The sequence below is a fragment of the Euphorbia lathyris genome, chromosome 1 (assembly GCF_963576675.1).
Source record: "Euphorbia lathyris chromosome 1, ddEupLath1.1, whole genome shotgun sequence".
NCBI lineage: Eukaryota > Viridiplantae > Streptophyta > Magnoliopsida > Malpighiales > Euphorbiaceae > Euphorbia > Euphorbia lathyris.
The window spans coordinates 43,922,780-43,938,902 of NC_088910.1; the positions used below are offsets into that span (position 1 = coordinate 43,922,780).

Below are 16,123 nucleotides of genomic sequence, written 5' to 3' on the forward strand. Positions count from 1 at the left end.
TTACATGAGCGAGATTTTTTTTAAGTTAACCAATGCAAATTTATTAATTTGACTAACATTAATTGTATTTTTTAATTTGTGTGAAAATCTCTAAAATGATATTATGGGACAGATGTAGTAATATTTATATAACAAAAGATAAAATACTATATATAATGAAATATTATTTGATGTTGGCATCAAACTTTGTTGGTGCAACATCAAATTTATTGGAAAAATGAGAATACAGTTTGATGATGGTTGGAAAGCCGACTATTATCAAATCTCTTTTCCAACATCGATTTGATGTTGGATTGGAGATGATTTAAGGGCCAGTTTGTTTCACTTAATGTTTGCTGTTGAAAAAAAGCTGCTTTTTCAAAAGCAGGAATGTAAAATGTTGATTTTCAGGCGTAAAAAACAAACATGAGATGACTAAACAAACATCTAAAACTCTTCGTTTTGAAATGAAATGGCAAAAATAGCATGAAAAAAAAGCAATCAAACACTACCCAAGCCTCACTTTGATTTGATTATTTGGATAGTACTTGAGGTAATATAAGAAAATTTTACTTGCAAAACTTAACTTTAAGAATACTAATATGAACCATTTCTTTTTGTCTCTATGTTGTCTTGGTTGATATTTATGGCTAAAAAAGGTGTGATTTTTGGGGCGTAATTGATTATGGTCTTGTTTGGTAAAGAGCGTTTTGGGATAAAAAGAGCGGTTTTGACCAACTTTAGAGGTTTGACCACTGAAACCGCTAATTGGAGTGTTTGGTGAAGATAGGTTTGAGAGAGAGTTTTGAGATGAAAACGCTAATTTAGAAAAAGCTCTTAAAAGGAGTTTTTTCAATTAGTGTTTTGCAATATTAAAATTAATGGACTTCTTTAACCCTAATAGATAGACTCCCTCTTCTCCTGCGCCAAATTTAATGCCCTTATTCGTCTTTTTGCACAAACCGTTATTATCAATCAGCTAATTTTTACCAAACAGGTCTACACAAACAGCTAATCAAATCAGCTAGTCAAATCAGCTAATGTAATCAGCTAATAGCTAACAGCTAATGTAATAAGCTAACAGATAACTCCCAAACATGGCCTATGTTGATTATGTTGATTATTTAGAATAGAGAGAGAAAAAAAAAAAAAAGAAAGGGAAACCAAGGAAAGAAAAGGGTTGGGGTTGGATGGTGTGCCTAGAGTAGAGAGAGCGTATAGAAGAAGTAAAAACTAAAAAGAAACCAAGGAAGACAAAGGGAGGGGCCAGACCCAACCCAGAGAGCTTCTCCTTGTTTGTACGCTAAATATCACCACTTCTCACTTCACACCTCCGTTCCGTCCTTTCTTTCTCTTCCTGTAATTCCATCTTCTCACGTAATTACTTACTTGTTCCTCCATTTCATTTCCTATGCTCACCACCACCTTCTTCTTATTCTTATTATTCCCCCCACCACTCATTCACTCTCCTCCTCTGCTTTCTCTCCATCTCCATGGACATGGATGAGCTTTATCTTCCTTCCACTTGTACTGATTACTCCTCTATCTCTATGCAACATCATCACCACCACCACTGGCTCCCTGATAATAATTATCCTCCTCCTGCTCCTCCTCCTCCTCCTAATAACTTCCCTAATTCTCCTCTTCCTTCCTTTCCTATGCTCGGAGGATCCGACCATCACTTGTTTTCTCCTTCTTCTGAATCTGATGCTGCTTCCATGCTCGCCGAGTTACAACGAGGTTCTAGTGGTGCTACTGCTTCTTCTTCCGAACAACTACATCTTTCTAGTGCAATTAGGGCTAAAATTGCTTCTCACCCTCTTTACCCCAACTTACTTCAAGCCTATATTGATTGCCAGAAGGTATATATATCTATATGTCCATCATGTACTGGTTTATCATTGAAGATGATACCTTTTTTTTTTTGGGGTCTGAGCAAAGTCTCAAGTTTGATCATTGAAAATGCTTTATCACAAGTTCTTGATGGTAATTGTATGTGTGTTTTGGTGGGTTTTTATTCTCTCAACTTCTTTATATGTAAGTTTTAATAGATTTTGACAGTTTTTCCAACTAATTATTAGTTGAAAGACTCTTATCCTATTGGCCAAAGGTGTCATTTTTTTTGTAAGCTAACAGTACTATGGCTTTTTCGGTTGCAGGTAGGAGCACCGCCGGAGATTGCTAATCTATTGGATGAAATCCGGCAAGAGACTGACCTTATCAAGAGGTCCACCGTCGTTACTTCATGCTTAGGATCAGATCCCGAGCTCGACGAGTTCATGGTCTCTTTTTTTTTATCCTCCATTGAAAACCCTAATTAAAAGCTGTAACTTTCTCCCTCATTAATTCCTTTTGTGTTTGCAGCAAACTTATTGCGACATTCTGGTGAAGTATAAATCGGATCTGTCAAGGCCTTTCATCGAAGCGACTAGTTTCTTAAACGACATTGAAGCACAGTTTAATACTCTCTGCAACAGCTCTACAAGAACCCATATTTCTGGTCTTTCTTTTCTCTCTACTATTATTTATATTTGATTTTAATGGGGTTTTTTCTGTGTTTTTGGTATCTGTGCTCATGATATCTTTTTGTTTCTTCTTTTCACATAGTTTAATTAATTCATCTTTCTGCGAGAGGCGCACGTTAGCATGAAACCTATCGCAAAATTAGCAGGGGAAATTCACATGAGAAATAGTAGTGGGTTCCTTTCTTAGTCCAATTTCCCATATTGGATCTGGACAAAAACCTGCTTCTTTCACGACATTTATTCTTGTTCCGCCAGTAAAAGCCGTCGATATATACCCAAAGGAAAGAAAAGAAAGAGAAAACAAAACCCTAAGAATATAATTTCTTACATTTTATTAGAAATTCATGAGCATTGAAGACATTAATATCACTCAAGAGGTAGCTTTCCCTATTTAGCAAAGTTCGGATTCTTCTATCCCCATTACCCATAGGTCTTTCCCTTTTGGTTTTACAGATGTTTTCTTCTGCATATACATACCTGGTCATCTTAAATAACATAAATTATTTTCCAGTGAAATGTTTTTAATGATTATCCTCTTTCTTTTGAAAAGCAAGTTTAGTCATTTTATCTAAGTTTGGAGTTTGATTTTCTAATTGGAAAAGGAGTCACCTAATTGAAATTAAATTGAGTTTTGGATATTATTCCATTTTATCTCTAAGAACAATATATCTACTATATAAAGTGGCTCGTGCTCAGCACAATTTATGATCATTAGACATTGCTGATGAGTATTGGGGATGCTGTTTGTAAGTGATGTGTGTTCAGACGATAATGGTGGTTAATTACCTTTAAACAACTAGTCATGAACTTTATTCTAATTGAATTTTGATGTAGTGCACGCTGGGAATTAAAAAAATATTTCCCAGGAAAGATCTTAAGATCATTGGATCATTTCTGACATCCATCTGAAGTGTGAGTCTTTCAGCTGTTTTCTTTGGGCATAAATAATTCATTGGGAAGAGTTGCAGAGATTTACAAACTCATAAAATAATACTTGGAACTCAAAGTAAGCCCCTTTTCTGCTTAATCATCCACATCATTAAAGTAATTGGATTCCAAACTGAATCTCCCAACGACAATATATCATGGCAGATTGAAAGTAGCAAGATTTAGGTTTTCAAAATATTACATATGCTTTTGAGAAAAGAAATTAAAAAATCTGTTCAAGGTATTTGATTCTGTTCATCTCCTGCTTTTGAGGGTTATACTTGAATTGAAAAATGGTTTAAACCCATTTGCACTGTACTTGCATAAGAATGCATATTATAATATTTTTGCTGCCTATTTTTAGTATCACTTAGTGATAAGGTTTCATTTCATGCATTTTCCTTTTCCAGTTGTGGGCGTAGATTGGAGGTTATGGAATTCTTTAATAGGAGTAACAGCTTTGATGGACATATATATATATATTTTTATTAGCTATGTGAAACTGAGTTTTTAATTGAAAAGAGCAGCTTTTTACTTTGAAACTGGTTCTTTATTTAGGGCTTTTAATACTTTTAAATTGATTGCATGCTTAAGAAGATTCTTAATTTGCTGTAACATGTGTACTTAGAGAGAGGGATATGGTATTATATCAAGTTGATAACATAACATGCTTAACGTGAGATAACAGTCACATTACATGTAAAAGCTCATAAAAATTATTTCTGTATCACACATCATAACATGTGATGAGCACACATGATTCCTATAGTTCAAAATTTTGCGAGGAGGACCAAGAGTCTTGCCTTTATGTTCTTTTTGGTTGCGATTATCATTTCGCACATATTCTATTTTCCGAGAACTTATACCATACTCCTGGATCAATATACTACACCAATCAATTTATTCACTTGCATACATTTATTTCTTGATACCAATCATCTCCAATGAAATGATATGCATCCCCTTTTGATTGTTCATGTGTATAAGATTGCCATTGTTGATATGAGAGTAATGTAACTAATAGGCCAAATTGGGGAGATAATTTACCATTAAAATCTTAAAGAATAGTTTTATGTACTTCGTATTTTGCATAGTTGAGGGATTAGATATCATGTATTGAGATTGTTCCCCCCTTTGGAATGTAGAATGCATATATTTTCCTGCATTTGCTGGATATGAATGTATGCAACATATTCACTAGGAGCAAAGTAGAAACCAATAAACCATATATCATATGGCATGATGTTGATCCATTTACTTTGATTCTTATTAATAGCATTTATCTCTGATTAAATCTTCATGTAGAAATCTTCTTAGAGACTGATATCTATCTAAGCGCATTAATCAAAGTTTAGATTGTTTTGTTTCTCAGTTACATGTGTGAATTTATATCTGCCATACATTGAGTTGCCTGCATGTCAGTCTGCATACTAGTGATTCAATGTAACTATGTATAATGAAGGGTTCAAAAACTTGGCTGAGTTTACAGCATTTTGGAACTTCACAACTCAGAACTGAGGCTGAACATGAATAAAAACTGCACTGGAGAAAGATATTTTATTTTGCTCTTGATCTTTCACTCCGGTTGCTATTCTTACTGCACGGTTGGGGAAATTATAGGGCGGAGAAGGGCGAGTGAGAGATAGTAACAGCTATCTTGACATGGTATTTGAAATTGTTAAAATCCACAACTCTTGTTAACGAAATTTAATAAATTAAGGATCAAAATGACTCTAAAGTTGGTAATCAAAATCAATTTAACTCAAGTCTAACTTTTGGGTATCAAATAGAAATGTGAAGTAATGGTCTAAATGGTCTCTAAAGTTGATAGTAAATAACAATATAGGCTGAAATTGAACTTAAGATATTAACTCAACTTTCAAGTTAGACCATGTGAATCTCCTAACATAAAATAGAATGAGATAAGAAAGGCTATCTTTGAAGCTAGTGTATGAAGTTTAAATGATTTAATGACAAAAAGAACTACGAGGAAGACAGTAGGAGATGGAAATGAAGAAGTGAAGCACCCCCACCCCCCACCCCACCCACCCACATGGACCCCCCGCAGTTGGCGCTGTAATGCAGAGGGCAGGGGCAGTTTGTGGTCTAAGTTGAGTGGTGGAGCCTTTCGGTGGCTTATTAATAACAATTTCCCCCCACTTCTCTATCTATCTATCTCCTCCTAGATATGTTCCTTTTTGGAACAGCAGGTTTGGACCAATAGATAAATGCCCCAGCTCCTAACCATTTATGTATTCTAGCGTCCGTCTTTTCATTTCTTCATAGACGACAAAAGAGGTCTGAATACACCAAGTTCCTATCTAACTTGGACCTAAAAAAAGGGATTATATTAATTAGAGTGACTGGAGTTAAGTGTATGATTAAATTAAAATGTCAGATAGAGTAGAGTGCGTGCCTTACGGGTTATCTCTGTAGCTCTTTTTTTTTTCTGGCAAGGAAATGAAAAGATATGAAGGGGTGTGGGGGGGTTTAAGTTTTCTTTTCCTAGGCTAGGGAGCCGTACCCTTCAGTCACTGACTGGACTGGACACGACCAAACTACTCTTACTTTTACTGTGTTCAATAACATTATTAATAATAGAAAAATATAAGATTGTGGGGTACCCCCTCCCAATACACTCATCATACAACTATGGCATGGTCTATGTATGTTACATCACATCCCCTGCCCACTTGGAATCTTACCTTTTTCTCCTGGGTCCCTCTCCCCCCCTACCTTGCCTATTTCACTTTTAGCTTCTTCTTCGTTACTTTTTTTATTCTATTAATCAAATCCACATCTAAAATAGATTCATATCAATTTGGTAAGACAAAAATCATACTTTTGTGAGAAATGTTTACTCCCATTAAAGAAAACCTAATTCAATTTTAGTAAGTCTCATTGCAAATTACCTATGAAATTCTTTGTAAAAAGCTGAAATTGATTTAGGGTTTCTACCATTGGAGCAAAATCAAGCCATTGAAGTGGCAAAACTGAGCTTATAGGGCTTTTTAAACCTGTTTTTATGAAAAAGATAAATAATTTATTCTGCCCTAATATCCAACCTTAGGGCAAAATTGACACTTAAACATGAATATGCTGTGAGACTCACCGGATGATGTTAATTGCAGATGAAGGAGTTGGGTCATCGGATGAAGAAGTGAGCGGCGGAGAGGTGGAGGTAGAGGTAGAGAACGACGGAGGGAGAGGAAAGCAAGATAGAGAGCTCAAGGATAAGCTGTTGCAGAGATACAGTGGTTACCTAAGTAGCTTAAAACAAGAGTTTTCTAAGAAGAAGAAGAAAGGGAAGTTACCAAAGGAAGCTAGACAATTGCTACTTAATTGGTGGAACGTTCATTACAAATGGCCTTACCCTACGGTAATTAATCAATTAACTCTAATTTCTATAAACCCTAACCCTAACCCTAACCCCTAATTCAATTAAAATTGGAATGCAGGAAGCAGATAAGGTAGCACTTGCAGATGCAACAGGGTTAGATCAGAAGCAGATAAATAACTGGTTCATTAATCAAAGGAAGCGACACTGGAAGCCATCTGAGAACATGCAGTTTGCTGTTGTTGACAGTGTCTTTGGACCCTTTTTTCATGACTGAATTCATTTCATTTGATTTGGATTTGGATTTGATTTGTACATTTATTCTCTAAAAACTTGTTGCTCATGTATCTCTTATTCTGTCAAATGGAAAATTACTCATCTATTTATTCAACTATTTTAATCTTCTTCTTCACCTGAATTGTTGCTGACAACGTTGGGTTCGATTTATAAAAAAGTTGAGCTTAATTACGGTAAAACTTGACTTGAAAACTTTCAAGAGGCTCGATTATAGGTTTATAAACAAGTTGATAATAGTATTTCTATAAAGGTGGAAATGTAAAGCAACTTAGTTTGTGTAAATTTTAGTTTTTTAGGTTTCAAAATTATGTAGTTTTGTGTTAACGAATTTTTAATTGAATATAATTAATGAGTGGTTCGTGAGCCAAACTTCTTAACAAAATTAACAAGTTCCTTGTGAGCAAAACTTGCAAAACACCTAGCGAGCAGCTCATGAGCAGGAAGTTGAGCTTGAGCTTGTCAATTTTGCAAAAAGTCGCGCATGAGTATGCTAAAATTCGGTTTAGTTTGATTATAACCCTAAATATAGGGTTCGAGAAGGACTTTAAATATCCATTTGTCTTAAAATTTTGTTGAGCCTATTTTTTTTTAAGTACAAGATAGTAGATGTTGGCTCCATTTAGCAAATAGATTTTTACTGTTAACTGATTTAACTAGCTATTTGTGTAAATCTATTTGGAAAAAACAGAACTAATTGTTAGTAGTTATTTCTGTAAATGAATAAATAAAGACATTAATATTTTATGGTTGTTATTTTCTTTTTTAATAATTCATATTTTTAATCACCTTCTATAATATATAGATGCTAATAACTTATGTATTTATAATACATAAAAATATATTTATGGTTGTGTATGCAGCTACTTTTCAAGGGTCGGGTCAGGTGGGGGTTAGTGCGATCATTCGAGATTCTTCGGGTTGTTTTGTGGTTGCGAGAATTCGTAGGATTGATGGTTTTTCCCCAGTGGTTGAATGTGAAGCTATCGCACTTCTTGAAGCGTTGGAATGGTCGGTGAGTTGTGGATATGATGAGATGATTTTTGTTTCGGATTCTAAATTGGTTGTGGATGCGGTTTGCTCTTTGGGTTTTGATGTTTCTGAACTCGGGGACATTATTGGTAGGTGTTGGTCTATTCTTTCTTCTCGTGTCTCATTCTCGGTCACCTTTTCGCGGAGACAAGCTAATGAGGTTGCCCACATTCTTGCTCGGGAAGCTTGTTTTGCTAGTAGTCCTATGATTTTTGATTCTGTTCCAAGTTGTTTAAAGAGTGTAATTACTATTCTTTGCCAATTGGCTCATTAATGAAGTTTTAATTAAAAAAAAAATATATATTTACATTTTCATAAAAAAAATATAGTTAAACAATAAAAATATTTTTAAATTTTTACTAATAAAATTGATATATTCATCAATGATCCTATATATTGGATCAAGAACTTCATATTTCCATTGCAAGTAGCATATATAATATACTAACATATACTAATGAATTTATAATTTAACATTTTATTAAAAAAACACATAATATTTTTATATTCTTCTTAAACTTTCCAATAATATTTATTAGTTTAATTGTTAATTTTAGTGTATATAATTTTAAATAGAAATATAATTTTTAAAAATATAATAGTAGATCCACCATGGATTATCTAGATAACTACCTCGGTATAGAGGTTCTCTTTAATCCAAAGGCCTCTTTTCATAATTTGCAATCGCGTATCCCGCAACCACAGATTGCTTCGATTTCACAGGATCCTTTGAGAAAGCCTAATTTGGCGGTGCAGGGCAGGTCATTTGCGAAGGTCCTTGCTGGGAATCTGGATCCGACTCCTTGCTCGTCTGCTGTGATTTCTGATATTGGCGGTCTTCGGTCGGTTAGAATTTCTCAATCTGCCTATGATAGGCGTGCGGCCCTTTGCTCCTCATCTCTGATTGGCAGGTTAATCTTAAACAAAGGAGATGCCCCATGGAAGGTTCTTTCTCTTAAGGAAACTTTAACAAAGGTTTGGGGTTTGAAGGATTCTTGGCGACTGATATCTATCGGGAGAGGCTTTTTTCATGTGGTTTTGGGATCCCAGGAGATCAAGAATCAATTGCTAGCGCGGGGCATTATCAATACTAAGCCAGGTACTTTCCGTTTGCAACCATGGGTTCCGGACTTTGACCCCTATGCTGAGAAGTCTACAAATGCTCAGGTTTGGGTTAGAATATATTCTCTTCCATGGGAGTATTGGGATCCTCAAATTCTTTCAGATATTTCAAAGGGTATTGGAGGGCTTATACGATTTGATAATACCACTCTTGAAGGTGAGTTTGGTCATTATGCTAGAATGTTAATTGATGTGGATTTGATGAATGAGCTTCCTATTAAAATGGGTATTGAGAGAGAAGGAAAACAAATTTGGATTGATGTGGTGTATGAGAGATTACCAAGCTTCTGTAAAGTTTGTTCAAACATTGGCCACATGGCTTATGACTGCAGGAAAAATAAAAAACCATTGGAAAAGGTTCTAGAGGCTCCGGTTATTGAAAAAAAAACGTATAATGGTTTCACAGGAGAGGAAGTTTGTGAAAAAGCCTAATGCAATTCAGACCGAGGTGCCTGTTCAACATGCCACTTCACGGATTGGTTCTGATCTTAGGCCTCCTGCTGATACTGGTTGTGTGGTGGAGGTTGTTCTACCTGGCAGCCCGCAACTTAGGAAGGAGGATGAATTCAGTTGTGATAAAACTGATAGGCCGGATTCACCTGGAATGGACAATATTCTCACTAGATATGAGGGAGCTGATTCAGCATCTGAATCATCATCCCGTACTAAATCCTGGGCTGATATGGCAGAGGAGGATGACAATAGCTGGAACACAGTTAGCACTAAGAAAGTAAGGCGGAGGGAAAAAATTATGACAACAACGGAGAATTTGCCAGCTCGAAACAAACGAGCCAGTAAACCTCCGGTCCGTTTTAAATGATCTTTCTTTACTAGAATTGTAGGGGTATTCTTAATAGGGATACTCAGGGTTACTTGCATCATTTGTGTTCTCTTCATAAACCGGATTTTCTTTGTTTAGCTGAGCCTATGGTGGAGTTCAGTTCTGTTAATGAGGCCTTCTGGAGAAGGCTTGGTTTGTCTTTAATTGCTATGAACAATAAGGAGCTTCCAACTCTATGGGTTTTTGCAAAGATTAATTCTTCCATGGTTACCAATATTTGTTTCAGACATGAACAATTTGTTATTATGAGTTTGTCTAATTTAAATACTTTTGTCTGCTTTGTTTACGGGAGCATATGGGCAAATAGACGTGTCACTATGTTTGATGATATTTTGGCTCATCAAAATAGGTTGAATGGGCATTGGGTGCTTCTTGGAGATTTTAATTCTGTCCTTGGATCTCATGAGAAATCGGGACGGGCTCCTGCTTTGCGTCCTTGTAGGGAGTTTCGTGATTTTATTGATTCTGGTTCTTTTGTTGATGGTCCTACTCATGGGGCCTTCTTTACTTGGTCTAATGGTAGGTCTGGCTCTGCACGGGTTGAATGTCGGCTGGATAGAGTTTTATTATCTGCTTTATTCTCGGACTTCTGGGAATCGATTTGCAGTTTGGCTTTGCCGCGACATCACTCTGACCATTGCCCTTTGATGTTTAGCTGCTCCAAGGGGAATCGCCCTATCTCTAGATTCAGATTTCAGTCTATGTGGATTCTGCATCCGGGGATTATGGAGGTGATTGCTGATTTTTGGAATGGAATGCATCCTAGCTTACCTCCTATGCAAGCTTTATGCGATAAACTCAGGCGACTTCGGCCGGTGCTCCATCACTGGAATAAAGTGGTTTTTGGTAACATTGATATGTGTCTCACTGATGTTGAGACGGATCTGGCCCGTGTGCAGGCAGAAATCTCTGAGAATGGGTTTACTCCTGAACTACATCATGAGGAGATGAATGCTCATGCACACTTGGATAATATTTTGCATAGAAAGGAGGTTTTTTTGCGTGACAAGAGCAGAGTTAGATGGCTTAAGGAGGGAGATCGAAATACCAGCTTCTTCCATCGTATGTCATCTATTCGTGTTGCTGCCTCTGGGATTTCGGTGCTTCAAATTGAGGATGAGCTGGTCTTTAATCCGAATCAAATTGGGACACATATTGCTGAATTTTATTCAAGTCTTTTTAAAAATGACGAGGTCTTACCGCAGAATTATGATCTTGTTTATGAGGTTGTTCCACATCTTGTCTCTGACTTGGATAATGATTTGCTTACTCGTTGTCCGGATATGAATGAAGTTCGTATGGCAGTCTTTGCAATGGATATCAGTAGTTCTCCTGGACCTGATGGGTTTTCTGGGTTCTTTTTTCAGTCTTTTTGGGATATTGTTGGTGCTGATGTGTTTGCTGTTGTCAAAAGCTTCTTTATGAGTGGCATGATACATCATGGCATGTGCTCCAGTATTATGGTCCTTATCCCGAAGGTGGAGGGTGCGATATCTCTTGATCAGTATAGGCCTATTGCAATGAGCAACTTTAGTTATAAAATAATTGCAAAAATTTTGGCTGATAGACTCGCTTCTATTGCATCTCGCATTGTTTCTCAGAATCAATTTGGATTTATTCCTGGACGAAGTATTCACCAATGCATTTCGCTTGCTTCTGAAGGCACTAATATGCTTCGTAAAAAGTGTTTTGGAGGGAACTTAGCCTTGAAGGTTGACATCAGGAAAGCTTTTGACACTTTAAATTGGAATTTTTTACTTGCCGTGATGGACGCTTTTGGTTTCTCTATTCAATTCAGAGACTGGATTCTGAATGTTTTATCTACATCTCGGATTTCAATTTTGAACAATGGAGCCATTAGTGGATATTTCAGATGTTCAAGAGGGGTTCGACAAGGCGATCCGCTGTCTCCTATATTGTTTGGCATTGCCGAGGACTTTCTTAGTCGTTGGTTGCTTCACCTCGTGGATACTGGGCGACTTGCTCCAATGCAATATACTTCTGCAAAGGTGTTTCCGACTCATTTATTTTATGCTGATGATATTCTTCTCTTCTGTAGGGCCTCTTCAGGTAATCTAGCTGTTATTAAAGGTGTATTTGAGTTGTATGGATCTATCTCGGGTCAGTGTGTTAGTTGGAACAAATCTGAATTATTTCTGGGCTCCTTTGTTTCTTCTGGACGTGGTAATCGTCTTGCTGATATTATTGGTATTCGTCAAGGGTCTGTTCCATTTCGCTATCTTGGAGTCCCTTTGTTTTTTGGTTTACCAAAGACACGACATCTGACTAGTTTGATGGATAGGGTGCTTGCTCACTTTGCTAAATGGAAAGGGCATTGTTTGTCTATGGTTGGGAGAGTGGCTCTGGTAAATTCTGTAATTACTGGTAACTTCATTCACTCTTTTAGCATTTATAAGTGGCCCTCTGCGCTGCTTACACGTATGACTAGGCATATGAGGAATTTTATTTGGTCTGGGTCCATTAATTGCAAGAAGCTTGTCACTGTCCCTTGGAAAATTTGTTGTCAAAACTTCAAGGATGGAGGTCTTGGAATCAAGAATCTATCTATTCTAAACAAAGCGTTGAATGGAAAGATGGCTTGGGGTCTTCTTCAAGAAAAGTCTCTCTGCTTTAACTTACTTAGAACTCGTTTTCTCAATAAAGCGGGACAGTCACGACATTATATCATGAATTCTTCTATTTGGGGCTCGATAAAATCCATTTATTCTGAAGTTGAGCATCACTGTTTTTGGTGGATTGGTCAGCACTCTGAACTTAATTTTTGGAATGGGGCCTGGATGCGTCCTTCACTGGCTGCACAGGTTGGCCTATCTGTTAGTCAACAGCGTCGTTGTTTTGATTTGGTGGAGGATTATTTGGATGGTAATAATTGGCACAATCTGCCCGTGTTACCTGCGGATGTGGAGAATAGATTGCGGAATATTAGGCGGGGTAGGGACGATGTTGATATTTGTGTTTGGAAGCCTGCTACGAGTGGGGTTTTAACTGTTAAGCTCTTGTACGCTTGGCTTAGATCTCCTCCTACTCAACAGCCTTGGAGTCGTTTTTTAAGGTGTCAGAGTGTTCCTCCTGCACACTCGCTTATTGGATGGCGGGCTTATCTTGGGTATTTGCCAACACATGATCAGCTTCAGTTGCGCGGCTGTCAAGTTGTTTCTCGTTGCAGTTTGTGCTTGTTAGATTCTGAAACATTGGACCACCTTTTTGTCTCCTGTCGGTTTTCCAAATTTATTTGGTATGGTGTTAGCTCATTGTTTGGAAGACGAATTAACACAGACTCGACTCTTAAGAATCTAGTTGATCATGCTGTTATTCAACGTTTCAGTACTCAAATCGCTGATTTATAGGCGGCTGCAATTATTAATACAATTTGGGCTCTATGGCTTGCTCGTAATAGGTCCATTTTTGAGGATGAGAGGGTTGATACTTCCATCACGCTGAGACGGATTTGGGGAGCTGTTCGTGAATCTGCTCACACTGGACGGGGCTCCGTTTGGAATTCGAAAGTTGAACTTCAAATCTTAGGTGAGCTCGGGATTGAAAAGCGCCTTGCTAAGGCTCCGCACATTACTCCGATTTTTTGGCAACCACCTCCGAGGGATTGGATTAAGATCAATACTGATGCGTCTGTCATGGGTGCTCCTGGTCCTGCGGGTTGCGGAGGTATTTATCGCTCGCATACTGGCATGTGCCTTGGTGCATTTGCCTTTCCGATTGAAAGTTCCTTTGCTTATCTTGCTGAACTATCTGCTGCTATTTACGCCATTGACATGGCTATCAACAAAGGTTGGCGGAAAATTTGGCTTGAAAGCGACTCAATGTATGTTGTGCAGATGTTCAAATCTAAATCTTGTTCGGTCCCTTGGTTGCTTAGACAAAAATGGTTCAATTGTTTAAATCAGATCGATTATGTGGCTTTTGTGGTGTCTCATATTTTTCGTGAAGGAAATCATGTTGCGGATTCGCTTGCAAATTATGGACGGACGGCAACAGCTTCGACTTGGTGGGATGTTGTCCCAGATTTTTGTGGATCGGTCTTTTTTCATGATCGTGTAGGACGTTGCGTTTATCGCTTTTCCTAATTCTTTAGCTTCATTTTATTCTTTTTTCTTTTTGTATTATGACATTTATTTACTCTTTTAATAAATTTGGTTCGGGGCTTTTTTGGGTCTGTGGTGGGGGTGCCAGCATAGCTGGGATGTCCGTCGCATACCCTTCCTCGCTAACCAATCTTTAATCAAAAAAAAAAATATAATAGTAAGTTTAAATTTATTAATTGACATTTACCATTAAAATGTAGCTAGATTTTTTTTTTGTAAACAATATGTTTATCATGTGAATTAGTTATTTTAGTAAATGAATAAAACATTTGTTTGGGTAAATGGTACTCTATACGTTCTTTTTTATATGTCATTTAGATTTTTCATCAAAGACCAATGCAATATTAATTACGCTATTAAAATAACTAAGTTACCCTTAATACATCTCTCCTAAATTTTTAACTTTTATGCAAAAATTCTGTCTTCTTAATTTTTATGCTTTAATTAAGATTATCTGCATTAATACCAAACTTCTCTCTCTTGCCATAAATAAGGGAAAAATTAAAAAAAAATATTGCTAAAATACATTGATAATACAAAACGATATATAAAAAAAGAACAAATTAAAAAACCTAAAACGACATATAATAAGAAATGGAAGAAGTAGCAATTGTGGATAAAAATATCCTTTAAAACAGATGTAGCAATAAGTTAATTGAAAAAGTTAATAAAACTAGTGTTGGACAAAAATAAATAAAATTATATAGTTAATTTAAGTACCAACAGACATTTCCGTTCATGAACCGTTATGGTTGTTCATGAATAATCATATTCATTTATGAATAGACATGTTCTTTCGATCTTTTGAATTCCATTTATATTTTCAAATTTCATAAAAATAAACCAAGTTATAAATATATACACATAAAAATAGGAAGGAAAAGACAGGGGTGAACAAAAGTTTATTCCTTAGTTATTTTACTTTTTTGCTTTATAAGTTCAATAAAGTCCCTTCAGTTTTTGTAGTTCTTCATTTGTTTTGTATGTGGTCCTATTCCGATAATAACACGGTTGAGTTTGCTACCAATAACGACTAAATCTGTTTTAAGGAAACTGTTAATACATGACTCAAATTACTCCGTCCGATTTTCATGAAAATTTGCTAGTTTATATTTTTCATAATTTCGTTTGTATATGCAATTTCAGTTTAATAACATTTTTGTATTGTTATTTTTGTCATTCCTGTTTCGATTGTCTTTTTGGACTAATATTTTTCTACAATCTTAAGGCAAATATTATTTTTTTTCCCAAAGAGGCATACATGAATACTCATATGGATTATTTTGACGAACATAATATAATTTCGGATTTTTTAATGAAAATTATATTGGAACAGATTGGATAGCATAAAAAAATATAAACTATATATTTTTATTGTTAATTATTGGTCTAATGCTTCCCCAGCCTCCTTAACTTGTCCAAATTGGTCATTTTACCCCCTCAACTCATTGAATATTCTATTTACCCCTTAACTCCATAAAAGTGGTATTTCTCACCCCCTCAACTTGTCCATTTATTCCCCCAACTCATAGAATGTTCTATTTACCCCTTCAACTCCATAAAAGTGGTATTTTTCACCCCTTACAATCTGTTATCGAAACCTAAATTGATAACTTTTTTTAAACATTAAACCTATATTTATGCTATTTTGTAAGTGGAACCTAAATTGATACTTCCCCAAAAATCATAGTCCTATTTTGGTTCATTATCCTTACATATAATGTATTTAACTTGTTTATATTAATGTTCTTGTTATTTGTATTTTTTATTCGTTCTTTCTCTTTTCAACTTTTTTTACTACTATAAAGGGATAAGAAATACCATTTTCATGGAGTTAAGAGGGTAAATAGGATCATAAGTGGTGAGAAATACCACTTTTATGGAGTTAAGGGGGTAAATAGGATATTCGATGAGTTGAGAAGGGGTAAAATGACAAATTTGGACA

At 36.1% G+C, this 16,123-nt stretch overlaps 1 protein-coding gene across 1 annotated transcript; it reads left to right on the forward strand.

Annotated features, from left to right (window-relative positions):
* Window positions 1-1,279: 1,279 nt before the first annotated feature.
* LOC136230317 (homeobox protein knotted-1-like 6) lies at window positions 1,280-7,180 on the forward strand. The gene is made up of 5 exons (XM_066019364.1): window positions 1,280-1,841; window positions 2,139-2,261; window positions 2,344-2,479; window positions 6,563-6,810; window positions 6,890-7,180. Exons 1-5 carry the CDS (start codon window positions 1,473-1,475, stop codon window positions 7,043-7,045), a joined length of 1,032 nt encoding a protein of 343 aa, XP_065875436.1. The 5' UTR covers window positions 1,280-1,472; the 3' UTR covers window positions 7,046-7,180.
* Window positions 7,181-16,123: the final 8,943 nt, after the last annotated feature.

Coding starts and splice junctions, on each gene's coding strand:
- LOC136230317 (XM_066019364.1), top strand. CDS start 1,473: ATGGACATGGATGAGCTTTATCTTCCTTCCACTTGTACTGATTACTCC. Junction 1,842..2,138: donor CCTATATTGATTGCCAGAAG/GTATATATATCT, acceptor TTTCGGTTGCAG/GTAGGAGCACCGCCGGAGAT. Junction 6,811..6,889: donor ACAAATGGCCTTACCCTACG/GTAATTAATCAA, acceptor ATTGGAATGCAG/GAAGCAGATAAGGTAGCACT.